At 42.0% G+C, this 14,879-nt stretch overlaps 1 protein-coding gene across 1 annotated transcript in view; it reads right to left on the bottom strand.

The window, feature by feature from the left end:
* LOC135515754 (anoctamin-4-like) overlaps positions 1–14,879 on the bottom strand; it is a 51,447-nt gene that overhangs the window by 18,469 nt on the left and 18,099 nt on the right. The window contains exons 4-15 of the mRNA XM_064939462.1: positions 9,899–10,093; positions 9,024–9,160; positions 8,546–8,698; positions 7,619–7,719; positions 7,186–7,230; positions 6,949–7,080; positions 6,340–6,446; positions 5,942–5,997; positions 5,312–5,433; positions 4,918–5,052; positions 4,519–4,615; positions 3,871–3,931 (exon numbers count right to left, since the gene is read on the bottom strand). Of these exons, the coding sequence (XP_064795534.1) occupies positions 3,871–3,931; positions 4,519–4,615; positions 4,918–5,052; positions 5,312–5,433; positions 5,942–5,997; positions 6,340–6,446; positions 6,949–7,080; positions 7,186–7,230; positions 7,619–7,719; positions 8,546–8,698; positions 9,024–9,160; positions 9,899–10,093 (1,341 nt within the window). The remainder of the gene's footprint in view (positions 1–3,870; positions 3,932–4,518; positions 4,616–4,917; positions 5,053–5,311; positions 5,434–5,941; positions 5,998–6,339; positions 6,447–6,948; positions 7,081–7,185; positions 7,231–7,618; positions 7,720–8,545; positions 8,699–9,023; positions 9,161–9,898; positions 10,094–14,879) is intronic.

Raw genomic sequence — 14,879 nt, 5'->3', positions numbered from 1 at the left:
GTTTGGTGTGGGAGGACAAAATAAATGTATGCACGATATCGCACGTGCGCAGCCGTTTTAGGTTCCATGTTAGTAAAGCCATCACAAACAACGACCACTGATCAACACGTGACCATTCAAACAGTGAACAGTATGACAAAAATCTTGACTCATGAAGTATGCAATCAGTCACCATAACGTGCATTGAAGAAACATGCAAACCCTACTGTCACAAGCTCTTATGAAGAATTATGACAGCCTCTGTCAAGTCCAAGTTGTTGTTATCTAAAGCAATATGTGGTTGACGCTACATGCTAATGTCTCCGTCTTGTCTAGATTGGTCCTGGTCCGGTGTAAAGGAGTAGAGCGATGGGCCGTCCCCAGAATGACAGCTTCTCTCTGGACCTTTCCCAGTCAGACGTCTGGGTCTGGCAGCCAGAAACCACGCCAACGGCGGGTGAGTGAATCACATACAGCTGAAGTCGGAAGTTGACATACACCTTAGCCAAATACATTTAAACTCAGTTTTCCACAATTCCTGACATTTAATCCTAAAACAAATTCCCTTTTTAGGTCAGTTATGATCACCACTTTATTTTAACAATGTGAAATGTCAAAATAATAGTAGAGTGATTTATTTCAGCTTTCATCACATTCCCAGTGGGTCAGAAGTTTACATACACTCAATTAGTAGCATTGCCTTTAAATTGTTTAACTTGAGTCAAACGTTTTGGGTAGCCTTCCACAAGCTTCACACAATAAGTTGGGTAAATTTTGTCCCATTCCTCCTGACAGAGCTGGTGTAACTGAGTCAGGTTTGTAGGCCTCCTTGCTCGCACACGCTTTTTCAGTTCTGCCCACAAATGTTCTTTAGGATAGAGGTCAGGGCTTTGTGATGGCCACTCCAATACCTTGACTTTGTTGTCCTTAAGCAATTTTGCAACAACTTTATAAGTATGCTTGGGGTCAATGTCCATTTGGAAGACCCATTCGCGACCAAGCTTAAACTTCCTGACTGATGTCTTGAGATCTTGCTTCAATATCCACATGATTGCCCCTTCTTCATGATGCCATCTATTTTGTGAAGTGCACCAGTCACTCCTGCAGCAAAGCACCCCCACAACATGATGCTTCCACCCCCGTGCTTCACGGGTTGAGATGGTGTTCTTCAGCTTGCAAGCCTCCCCCATTTTCCTCCAAACATAACGATGGTCATTATGGCCAAACAGGTCTATTTTTGTTTCATCAGACCAGAGGGCATTTCTCCAAAAAGTATGATCTTTGTCCCCATGTGCAGTTGCAAACCATAGTCTGGCTTTTTTATGGCGGTTTTGGAGCAGTGGCTTCTTCCTTGCTGAACGGCCTTTCGGGTTATGTTGATATAGGACTCGTTTTACTGTGGATATAGATACTTTTGTAAATGTGTCTTCCAGCATCTTCACAAGGTCCTTTGCTGTTGTCCTGTGATTGATATGCACTTTTCGCAACAAAGTACGTTCATCTCTAGGAGACAGAACGCGCCTCCTTCCTGAGCGGTATGGAGCCTGCGTGGTCCCATGGTGTTTACACTTGCATACTAATTGTTTGTACAGATGAATGTAGTAACTTCAGGCGTTTGGAAATTGCTCCCAAGGATGAACCAGACTTGTGGAAGTCTACCATTTCTTTTCTGAGGTCTTGGCTGATTTCTTTTGATTTCCCCATGATGTCAAGCAAAGAGGCACTGAGGTTGAAGGTAGGCCTTGAAATACATCCACAGGTACACCTACGACTGACTCAAATGATGTCAAGTAGCCTATCAGAAGCTTCTAAAGCCAAGACATCATGTTCTGGAATTTTCCAAGCTGTTTAAAGGCACAGTCAACTTAGTGTATGTAAACTTCTGACCCACTGGAATTGTGATACATTGAATTATAAGTGAATAATCTGTCTGTAAACAATTGTTGGAAAAATGACTTGTGTCATGCACAAAGTAGATGTCTTAATCCACTTGCCAAAACTAGTTTGTTAACAAGAAATTTGTGGAGTGGTTGAAAAATGAGTTTTAATGACTCCAACCTAAGTGTAATGTAGACTTCCGACTTCAACTGTAAATCAAGTGCTATATATTGCATTGTGAAAATGGCCTAGAATGCACCTTGGAGCCTTGCTCCATTGTTTGTGTTGGTCAATTAATTATTCTTGGATAAACTGAATTTAAATTGCTGACTTACAGTACAGTATTATATGTAGAGTGTGTAATGAATACCTGATCCAATGTATGTGGAAGTTAAATCCCTCTATAACATAAAATGCTCACCATAAAAGATGAACGACAAGGAAATGTATAAGAGTGGTTTCCATTAGCCCTGAAGACAATGTCTGAATTTGCAGTGCAATCAATAATTGAAAAACTAAGAGTTACAGCTATTTTAATATGAGCACAGTCTGGCAGCGCACTCACCACCTCAGCTTTGGAAGTCACCTGAGAAGAATAGAAGATACATCACACAACTTGTATTTCTCATTTGAACTATCTGGAAAATAGAGGACTGGTAATATGGATTAGTGTTTGGGCAGCTTACAGTCAGGTACCTACAGTGTATTAAAGCCATTGTTCATGCCTATTGTTCAATTGTGTACGTTTCTGGAAAACAGATGGAAGAGGACTGGTGTGGAAGAGGAAATTCGATTTTTAATTTTACATAACCTGGACATGTCCTTGATATGATTGGTCTTTCTCAGTCTACTATCTGTGGTGATAAGCAGAAGTACCCGACTCATTTGAAATGCATGTGAAACACCCCACCCATTCTTGGTCTGTATAAAATGTCTGTGGAGAACAAATAGCGAGTCAAACTGGTTTCCCTTTGCATGCATGCTGGTAATAAAGATTTTTATATTGAGATCGGACTGCCTTTTCCCACCACACTGGTTACAGTCTACAACGTCTGTATGGTTACTGTGCTATATGTTGCAAAGGGCTTGGCCCTGGCCATTAGGAGAGCTTGTCCAGAGGTGCTTGGTCTAATCTGGGTCCATTTCCCCAGGGACATTTTGGATAAACTGTAGACATTTGATCATCCCTTCCTCCATGTCAGTCTACCAGCTTTGCTCTCTTCCTTTACCTCACTCACTCTTTCTCTCCCTAACTCTTTTCCCCCACCTGTCTTCTCACACAGCCGCCCAGGTCTTCATTTGGCTGGCGCTTCTGTTGGCCTTTGGCCTGCAGTTCTACCTAGCTGTGTTCTGCCTGCTGAACTGCTGGAGTTTTGACACGAGGCTAAAGCAGGCTCTTAAAAACCTGCCCTCTAAGGGGAAGCTCCTCACAACAGGTAGGTCTATTCCAGGGATGTTGCCTTGACAGTGCAGTGATCAATGAACTGACCAAGGCAAGTATGTAGTTTGACAAAAACGTTTGTTTTTGTTTTATCAAATCCACTGAACACTTTCGATCTCACTACATTCCGAAATCAAAAGTTAAGCAGGTTGAAATGCGACCTTTCATTCGACTAAACAGGAGGCAATGTTAATAACACCTGTATTCCATATGTTTCAGTCCCTTCCTCCATCATTCAACTTCCAGAGGACTTGAAGAGTGTGAAACCACCGGCTTACTGTCGTTATGACGTAGAAGTGGCTGAATCCTCCCTGCCTCGACCCTGCTGCTATGACGATGAGGAGGCCGGGCCCTGCACTAACTCTCCCTATACACCCTTTCCCTGGGATCTTGTGCAATGCTGAGGAGGACCCTGTAACACTTCACTGTAAATACTGACACTTAAATAGAGTGAGCATGGCATGCTGATCCATAAAAGTGTTGAGTAAGTTACTTCTTAAACTTTATTTTTTAATACAATTAGATGTTTTAAATTGAACCTATCATATTTATACTAAATGATAAAAACTCACCCCACACAGCCATGAATACTGCAAAGAAAACTGTTGCTCCGTTGTCAAAAAGATGGGTGACCTAAAGCCAAGAAACACATCAATAGCAATTGCTTAGAGAAATGATTTCTGAAAACATGAATTCAGTGCAAACACAAAGTAGTCACATTTGTATAGAAAGATTACAAAGTCCCGTGTAAACTCAGTTGGTAGAGCGTGACGCTTGAAACGCCAGGCTAGTGGGTTCGATTCCCATGAGGGACCAGTATGAAAATGTATTAATTCACTACTGCAAGTCGCTCTGGATAAGAGCGTCTGCTATATGACAAAAATGTGAAGTAAAAAGGTTACCTTGCTAAATGTGTTATACTTATGTTACTGTGGCATAGCTCTGGAATAAATGTTTGTCAAAAAATGCAATATTGTTTTAAAAAGTATATGACAAAAATCACTGTTCCTGGAGTGCTGCAGTGTACGCAGGCTTTTGTTTCAGCCCAGTTCTAACACAAAATAATTGTGGTCTAAATTCATGACCATCGTTAGTTAATCATTTGAATCACACAGTGGCTCTCCAGGATCGGAATTAGCCACAACTGCCCTGATGTTTGTCAGCAGTGCTCAGTCTGGGGCAAATGTTTAACATACTCTACATGGTAGTACGGAAGTCACCTTGGCATAGATGCAGCTGTCTGAGAGTCTCAGGTAGGGGCAGTACTCGTCACATATGGGGCACATGATGATGTCAGTGGCCTGGCAGATTTCTTTACTGGAGAATCACAGACAACCTTTAGCCTGGTTCCATACACTCATCAATTCTTAGTGTATTTATCAGCCCGTGTCAGTGTTGCCACACGACTAAGGCATTGATAGCATTGGTAATAGACTTCTACCAGACTAAGGCCAAATATACACCAGTGTAAAGCATGCGTCTGTTTGGTATTTTTTCTAGTGGAAGAACACAAGACCAAACATAGTATTTTATACATATTTTTATCCTTCACTAAGGTAAAACAATGAGGTAAAACCCAATTAAAGAAGACCAATGAGTATTAGGTGAGCTCACATTACCTGACCTGGCAGTGGTCTAGGGTGAACCAGCCGTAGAGGAAGACCATGAGCCCAACCAGCGCCGCAGGGAACAGCATCCCAGTGTACCAACCCAGCCAGGCAAAATAGAGACCAATTTTCTCCCCGAAGTACCGCCTGACAACACCGCCAGGAGACAAACATCAACAAACAGGTCATTATGTACCACCACTGCAATGATGTTGTGGCTTCATACGTTTTTAATGATCTAGTAAATTCACTCCTTCATTGATTAATTCATGTGGCTTTAATACATGTGGCTGGTGAAGTTGTATTGCTTGCAGGTTCTAGGGACAACCTGCAAGGTGCAGATAATACATTGTATTAGACCTGTGATGTCCTTATAGAGCAGGAGTGTTAACACACAGTGTTTTACCTTATGAGGTCCAGTGGCTGGTACTTGTACCACACACCCCACCAGGCCCAGCATTCATACAGCAAGTGTCTGTGGTTCTCTGCCCCATGCGTCCGGATGGAGTTCTTACTTCTGTAGCTCCCCTGTTAACACACACACACACACACACACACACACACACACACACACACACACACACACACACACACACACACACACACACACACACACACACACACACACACACACACACACACACACACAACACACACACACACACACACACACACACACACACACACACACACACACACACACACACACACAAGTAATGTACCATCATAACTACAGATGTAGAATCTTAATTTGATCACTTTTTTTGTTGCTGACAGGAAATGAAAACTTGTAGTGTATTTGAGTTTTAAAAATGCTTCTAAAGTTGGATAATTACCACTTTGAAATATCAGACTTGATTTGTCCCAATGAAAAATGTATCAACCCCTACAAAAATTTCCATTGAATAAATCAATTAATAATTCACATTTCCCGTTGCTGCAGGATTATTTTCCTGCTGTAGTGAACTGACTCAAATGAAGATCCTACACGTGATATTTATCTTCCAAGCCAATGTGTGAAGTGTCAGTGCATTACCTCATGAAGGGGAAAAGCTGCTTCATATGAACTATTGCTCAAAAGACGATTCAGCCCTGGAGCATGAACAAGAACATGAAGACACTGTCAATAACTCTACACACCAGAGATATGCTGTATCTCAAACGTGGAACACATCTAGCAGTGGACTTGTACTACTTGCAGAGGTGCCAGGTAGCCTACCGGTTAGGAGCGTTGGGCCAGTAACTGAAAGGTCACTGATTCGAATCTCTGAGCCGACTCGGTGAAAAATCTGTCAATGTACCCTTGAGCAAGGCACTCAACCCTAATTGCTCCTGTAAATCACCCTGGATAAGAGCGTCTGCTAAATGATTACAATGTAAATGTATTATCCAGAGGCCATTTGTAACTGTGTTAGACGATGATGACAATCTCACCCATTTTGTCTTTGCCCTCCTCATATTTGACCCGTTGCAAGATATGATGGACGATGCGACTCCTGGTGGCGTTGTTGAAGAACGTGTCTTTGTTGTGAATGGTGAAACTGGAACATAATATAGATACAGAAAAGGATCCTAGATCATATTTCTTCTAGACCGTTCCAGTCCGTTGGATTGATTGAGCTTTTGAAAAGCACACCATTTTGGCCTGATGTCATCTCAGTGCATTCTATATCATTTTGCCTCGACGGGCGCTTGTGAGCTCCCCCAAAAAGGCCCCTAAAATTGGACCACACCCACAAGGAAATTTTGTTCATTTGTTTACATTGCAAAAATGTGGTACCCAAAACTAAGAATTGTGGTTTAAAGATGGAAGACATTGATTCATTTTCACCTTTAAGTTAGTAAGGAAAAAGCATATACCAGACTGGTGGTGGTGGACACACACTCACACACACACACACACACACACACACACACACACACACACACACACACACACACACACACACACACACACACACACACACACACACACACACACACACACACACACACACACACACACACACACACACACACACACACACACACACACACACTCACTGATGTATTCTGGAGCGACTGAAGGGGGCGGTAAAGCTTTCATTCTCCTCCAGGTCAGGAAGGGTGTTGTTGTCAAACTTCATGGGTTTGCGAGGCAGCCATCCTCGAAATCTGTTGATTCTCTTCTCCATCCTGGATGGTGACAGAAAACCCCAAACCACATCACACACAGCCAGAGACCATTAACATTAGGGTTTGTGCCCCAAAATTCAAATCAATAAATCAATTCCCACTCACCTACTCATGAACTTGTACCGTCGATGCATGTAGTAGATTTTCCTCCTGAAAACTCCCACAACATTATCAAACTATTAAAAATCTCAGTGCATTAATGCATTGCAGTGGCCTGGGGCGGTCTAGCAGTCTAGGTCACTTAAGCCTCTGGAACACATGTACCGGTGCTCACATGTGTTAGAATGGTGAGAGTGCTCTAGAGGGGTCAGATTCTATCTAACAATCATGAAGAAATACAGAAAATATAAGTGCATTGCAAATAATTGTAGATTCATAGTATGAGAGCGAGAGAGAGGGAGAGAGAGAGAGTCAGTGAGAGAGAGTGAGAGAGCGAGACAGAGCGAGAGAGGGAGAGAGAGAGACAGGCAGTGTCTGTCGATGTGATTTATGTGTGTGAGTGTCCGGAACTACAGAGGCTGTGTGTTCGTCTCCCCACCTGAACGGCATCCGAATGTTCATAAGCTCTGCGTAGCGACACAGCACCTCCCAGGGAGCATGCAGCTTCAGGAAGATCACGTCACTGTTGCACACAGACAACTGTTTGAGGGGAAAAGAACCAGCATTAGAATTATTACGTCCTGTTGATCATATTTCTTAGAACAGTTTCTTAGCACGTGAAAAAATGTGAATAATACAAAATCTAATGTTTTAAATGAAAATGTTTCTATTCTATATCATGTTGCCACACATGTATCGAGCTTCAGTAGATTTGACTTTATTTGGATCTCTTTTAGTCCTCATTTGGACTAATCTTCAAGAGTAGAGGTTTATGGACGTAAAGAGGAAAGGGACTGTTGAAATATTGATTTTCTTTTCTCTCTCATCATTTCCTGTGACATCAATTTCCTGTGACTGATCTCAGAACAGCTAACAGGCCTTCACTGTCATGGCTGTGGAATAGTTTTTACTAGGATCTTTAAAAGATACCAAACTATGTGATTTTGATTTCTTCAAAATCCCACTAGCACAGTTATATAGTCAGTACTGCATTCTCTGATAATTTCAAGCAGAATTCTGCCTTGCATCTTGTTGTCATCCTAAGCAGTCTGACAGCAAATGATGCTGTTAAAAGAGAGAAGAAGCATAGTCTCTTTGAATGCTCCATATGATGACCTTGATGTTACTGCGTCAGCACACTAGGCATCAGCCCCTCACACACATGCAAAAGCGCACGCACACACACACTCTCAGCACAATTGCTTCCCTACTCCTTCTAAACAGGATTGAGGATGAAACTTGCCATCAGCACATTTGTATTGGTTTATGAGTGACAGGCAGAGCTTCAGTGACTATTGTAATACTGTCATACTATAATATACTGTTACTGTAATAGTATGTTACTGTAATACTCCGTAGTACTCGCCTCCTTCTCCATCTGCAAGCCCTCGGCCCGGATGTTGCGCTCAAATATTTCCCTCTTCTCCGACTGTGGACCGGACTTCCTGTAAACCAGGATGTAGTCGATGTGGCACTTGCCATCGCTGAAGCACAAGCCACTGGACCTACTTCTCCCTACCTGGGGAGAGAAACAGAGGGAGGGAGTAACCACTATAAGGTTGTTTTGACCCAAAGTGACTTTAATATATTTTACCATTAGCACTGCTTAACATTTACAGAGGCGGTTGAGCTAAAGTGCTTTGCTCATAAGCACAAGATCTAAATATGCCCTTCCAAGGGTTATATATCACACGACCGTAGTAAGAAACCAATGAGCTCACCCTAAGAAGACTAAACATCTTTACAGATCCCCCAAGGAGGATAAGAATAACACTGACAGCAGCCAGCTTCAACCCACATCGACCATACGTGCTTTACGGACACACCTGTAATTGACATCTCACCTCTGGTGCCGGGTCAGTCCTGGTGTTGTCGTCCAGGATGCTACTGGTCCCGGGGTCGAGCAGGGTCGAGTCGCCATCTTTGGACGGAGTGCTCAGTCCCTCCAAACTCTCCATTAACAACTTCACATCCTTCAAAACTGGACAGAACATCAGTAGAAAACTCAGCATCATTGGTCAAACCCTCAATATGTTTCTGATTCTGTAGACACCTAGATTACTTCCTAATTTACTTAATCTAACAAAAAAATTAACATAGACAAAAATCTTGAAAAAAAAATGTTTTTAAAAATGAAGTGCATGACTACCACTCAGATTTCAACTTCACAAAAGTTTTTTTTGTCTCATAAAATTTGCTCTTTAAAAATATGCTGGGGCCTCCGGGTGGCACAGTGGTCTAGGGCACTGCATCGCAGTGCTAGCTGTGCCACCAGAGACTATGGGTGGGTTCGCGCCCAGACTCTGTCGCAGCCTGGCCGCGATCGGGAGGTCCATGGGGCGACGCACAATTGGCCTAGCGTCGTCCGGGTTAGGGAGGGTTTGGCCGGCAGGGATATCCTTGCCTCATCACGCACCAGCGACTCCTGTAGCGGGCCGGGCGCAGTGCGCGCTAACCAAGGTAGCCAGGTACATTGGTACGGCTGGCTTCCGGGTTGGAGGCGCGCTGTGTTAAGAAGCAGTGCGGCTTGGTTGGGTTGTGTTTCGGGGGACGCATGGCTTTCGACCTTTGTCTCTCCCGAGCCCATATGGGAGTTGTAGCGATGAGACAAGATAGTAACTACTAACAATTGGTGAGAAAAAAAAGATGCTGCACAAGTTACATTATGGTAATGCTATTTGGTTGAGGTACCCCTTGAAGGAGGTGCCAAATGGCTTACCGGGGGGTGGCACGTTGTCCTGTGTGCTGGGGGAATCAGGAGCCCCAGCCAAGGACTCCTCCATTCTGACTGGTGACCTGTTGTGGGAGAAGGAGAAATCTGCAGCCTCAACCCCAGGGGCCGGGGGCCGCAGAACTCTGCGTCTGTGGGGGCTCTGCCATTGGAGCTCAGCCCCATGTAGAGAGAAACTCACACCTGGAGTTGAGAAACAGAGAGAGAGAAAGAGAGAAAAAGGAGAGGGAGAGAATTCATCATATATCCAACCATCAGTAAAGACTGAGGCCCCACATTTAGTGGAAAACAGATGACAGAAGAGAGGGTGAGGGGTATTATCAGAGCTCAGTAAATAAAGTCAAATAAAACCCACATAGTTAAATAAAAGGTTAAATAAAATACATATAAAATAACCTAACCGTAAGGGAGCTGGAACATTTACATTGTAACTTTTGAGACCTTATCAAACCTTCAGGAGACATCTTCTGTTGGTTAGGAAATGGGAGATATGTGAATCCAGAGGCTTATATAGTAGGGCTGGAAAATGCCAGGGAGTTCACGATATTATCATCTCCATACTTAGGTGCCGATATGATAATGTATGGCAAATCTCACGATTCGATATGTATGGTGATTCTATATGCATTGTGATTCGATATGTATGGTGATTCTATATGCAGTGTGATTCTATATGCATTGTGATTCGATATGTATGGTGATTCTATATGCAGTGTGATTCTATATGCAGTGTGATTCGATATGTATGGTGATTCTATATGCAGTGTGATTCTATATGTATGGTGATTCTATATGCAGTGTGATTTTATATTTGACATGTATGGTGATTCTATATGCAGTGTGATTCGATATGTATGGTGATTCTATATGCAGTGTGATTCTATATGTATGGTGATTCTATATGCAGTGTGATTCTATATGTATGGTGATTCTATATGCAGTGTGATTCTATATGTATGGTGATTCTATATGCATTGTGATTCTATATGTATGGTGATTCTATATGCATTGTGATTCTATATGTATGGTGATTCTATATGCATTGTGATTCTATATGTATTGCGATGCAATACTGTGATTTTATTGCGATGCGATACTGTGATTGTATTGCGATTCGATACTGTGATATTATTGTGATTCGATACTGTGATATTATTGTGATTCGATGTTCCTAACATATTGCTCACCATATGTCTGCTGCAGAGGGACGATAGAGAGCCATGAGAAAATGAGTGTTGATCAGGGAAATAAAAGTGCTGAAACCATGTTGGCTTAATATTTAAAAAGAAGATGGAGAACAAGATATAGGAGGTAAATACCAGCGTTTTGGCGCAGGCAGGTAGGCCCACAGCCGATAGCGCTGGCTAACGCTACCAATAGTAGCAAAAAATAAAAAATAAAATACTTTGTGTCAAATATTGATTTAATATTGTCCTAAAATAACACCCCCATCACTATTATGCAGACATGCAAATCATGAGTAAACTTTACAGTGGCCCCAAAGAAGATGTATAGATATATCTATCTCTATACAGTCGTGTCTGAGATGATTGACACCCTTAATAAAGATGAGTAAACTTTACAGTGGCCCCAAAGAAGATGTATAGATATATCTATCTCTATACAGTCGTGTCTGAGATGATTGACACCCTTAATAAAGATGAGTAAACTTTACAGTGGCCCCAATGAAGATGTATAGATATATCTATCTCTATACAGTCGTGTCTGAGATGATTGACACCCTTAATAAAGATGAGTAAACTTTACAGTAAAAAGAAGATGTATAGATATATCATCTCTATGGCTGAGATGATTGACACCCTTAATAAAGATGAGTAAACTTTACAGTGGCTGGCCCCAAAGAAGATGTATAGATATATCTATCTCTATACAGTCGGGCCTGAGATGATTGACACCCTTAATAAAGATGAGTAAAAAAGCCTGTATAAAATAAATAATACAAACACTGAGCTATATTGTTTGCACATTGTTGACACTAATGCAATTGATCAGAGAAATAAATTGTGTGCCCTGAAGTGATCCTGTGCACCCGCTGAGAGGAGCCATTATTTAACATGACCTAGTGAGTAGGCTAACAACAACCCCTCTGAAGAGGTCTGTGACCCACTCGTCCATCTGACGAGGCTCTGGGGAAGGTCGTCGCTGGTCTGAACGCTGAATTTCCCTTTGTGACAGCGCCGCGACTCAGCAAAATATTTCTGCTGAGCCCCAGACATACAGAGAAGGAGTGGGAGGGAGAACGCTCCCTTCCCGCAGTGGCTGAGGTATTGAAATAACAGCAGGTAATAAAACCACCACGAACTCTTTCTTCCTGGATGAAATCGATGGGCGGGTTCCCTCAGTGACTTCAGTTGTAATAAACGTTTCACTCAGCCATCAGCTGCTAGGGGGTATTTTATAGCGCGAGTAGAGGTTACTGCAGCCCCAGAGGAGATGTGAGTGATAAAAGCCAGGGCACTATAGAAATCAAATGATTCCATCCATAATAACATTCATATTTGAAAGAGTTGTCTAACGCAGCTCTGCCGGTCTGAATTGACACATCAAAGCATATAATTTGCACACTTTAAAATTCCATCTGTACCCATCAAAATCGAAATGACCTGCTACTTCCAAACACAAGGTCTGTATCGTGCTGTTACCACAACTACCACAGTACCCTCTAAGTTCAAGATTAAGCACAAGTCACAACATTGAGAAAATCCTTTACATTTAAGATATACTTTACATGATTTATATGAACTAGTCAGTAGATTAGACCCTGGAAAATTATAAATATTGAACAAGATGATTGGCCTAATAATAGACCATTAGGTTGATCTAGGTTGGATGATTTGATATGATATCAGCATAGAAGCCTAGGTGTCCATAGAGAAACATAAAGCCAATCAATAATTAACAACAGTGGCTCTGTTGCCTCTGAGTGACCACTAGGTAGCAGCACACACACATTTTAGCCATTTTGTAGATGTTCTTATCCAGATCAACAGTAGTGAGTGTATACATTTTCCCATACTGGTCCCCCATGGGAATCAAACCCACAACCCTGGTGTTGCAAGCACCAAGCTCTACCAACTGAGACACACACACACAAACTGATTTACACCGAGTCAGACAGTCACAGTGCAGAGTCAATGAGCATATCGGCCAAAATCCTGGCCCAAGGTACACACACAAAATGCCAATTGTCATGTGGTAATCCATGCCATAAGCGTGGAGGCCAAGCCATTGCTAACATGTTGCTATGCTAGCTATCTCAGGAGGATGTTCAGGCTAAGCTAGTTGGTTTAAGTAGTTTCCCCACACAAAACCATTGTACAGTCACAAACACATAGTGTATTATCAGAAACTTCTGATTGATAATGAGAAGTACATTACATTCAGGTGTGCTGCATCACATCACCAGCTAATTACAGGACAAATAGACTGGCTCATGGGAAAAGTCTAAATGGGATCCTTGGGATTTCCCAACTCTGACGACACCCCATTGAAGTTGAAATTGAAAACGGTTAATGGTTAGAGTAAGGGCAGGGAAGTTCCAAGGATCCCAGATAGCACCAACAGTGGCTTATGGCCTCTGCACATGAACAGGTAAGCAGTCTTACTTGACAGGTTGTTAAGTTAGTGATTGACCACATGGAGGGGAAAATAGGCTCTATTCCTCCAGGAATGGGGGCCATTACCAAGATGCAATGAAGTTAGGAGACAGCAAAACAAAGTACGAAGTTACATTCAGTGGATGTAATGAAATTACACTCAGGAAATGTAACATGGGACTACAGTGATTCTTAGGTGACTTTATTTGCTAATCTGTGAGTAAAGCTGCACCATTCAGCTACAGTGGCAACAAACATGGTATATTTTTTGTTTTATTGCGTGAGGCAGCTCCAAAATGGAGGTGTTTCAGCCTAGCTCAGTGCAAAATAGGAGCATTGCGCCGAGATTGGCTCAGTGTTCTGTCACTCATGGGGACACTATGTCATCGCCAAGTTTAAGTCCTTAGTAAGAGTAGACATCCAAAATTTCAGGCTTTTGGCTCCTGCCATAGAGGTATATTACAAGTCCCCAGATCATTGGCCACAGATAAAACGTAAAATCACGTTATATGTACAGTAGCTTTGATTGGACTGATCATGTCAACATCTTACTTTCAAAGTCTTAGCTAGCAAGTCATCACCATGAATTAAGTCAATCTACTGGTAAATCATTTTTAATCCCTGTCATATATGAAGAGAAATAATGAATAGAAATTATAGATAAAACGTATCGGTGCTCATCGGCCATTGGATATAAAGATTACACAACAAGTTGGATATCACAAATTCAACAATGAGTGGTTTGTAAGAAAGCAGTGGCTGACTGAAACATTGCAAAGCAACCCCTGTTTTTTCCCCAGTGTACCCACCATAAATCCAGAGAAAGCCAGACTCTGATGACAAAATTTGCCCACAAAGGACCGCCGCACCACCTTCACAAGGTGAGTCCAAAAATGTATTGTATGCTGCAGCATAAATTATGTAATATGCAAGGGAGATACAGTGCACGCCCAATTTTTCAGTTTTTGATTTGTTAAAAAAGTTTGAAATATCCAATAAATGTCGTTCCACTTCATGATTGTGTCCCACTTGTTGTTGATTCTTCACAAAAAAATACAGTTTTATATCTTTATGTTTGAAGCCTGAAATGTGGCAAAAGGTCGCAAAGTTCAAGAGGGCCGAATACTTTCGCAAGGCACTGTATGTATACTGTAGCTAAAAAAGTAATACTAAGTGTATGTTGTGTAGTAAGCTGTTAGTAGCCCATGTGCCTCATCTTAATATTTTGTTTAATTTTCACCAACATGCTATTGTAAACACATCGTTTGTGGCAGGTGTTTGGCTATTTGCAAATGTGTTTTGTACAGTGCTACTAATAGTAGTGGTGGCGCTTGGCTTGCACGTGCAAATTC

The sequence above is a fragment of the Oncorhynchus masou genome, chromosome 27, assembly GCF_036934945.1.
Source record: "Oncorhynchus masou masou isolate Uvic2021 chromosome 27, UVic_Omas_1.1, whole genome shotgun sequence".
Classification (NCBI taxonomy): Eukaryota; Metazoa; Chordata; class Actinopteri; order Salmoniformes; family Salmonidae; genus Oncorhynchus; species Oncorhynchus masou.
Note: the sequence above shows the minus strand (reverse complement) of the source record. Positions and strands in the feature narration are given on the sequence as shown.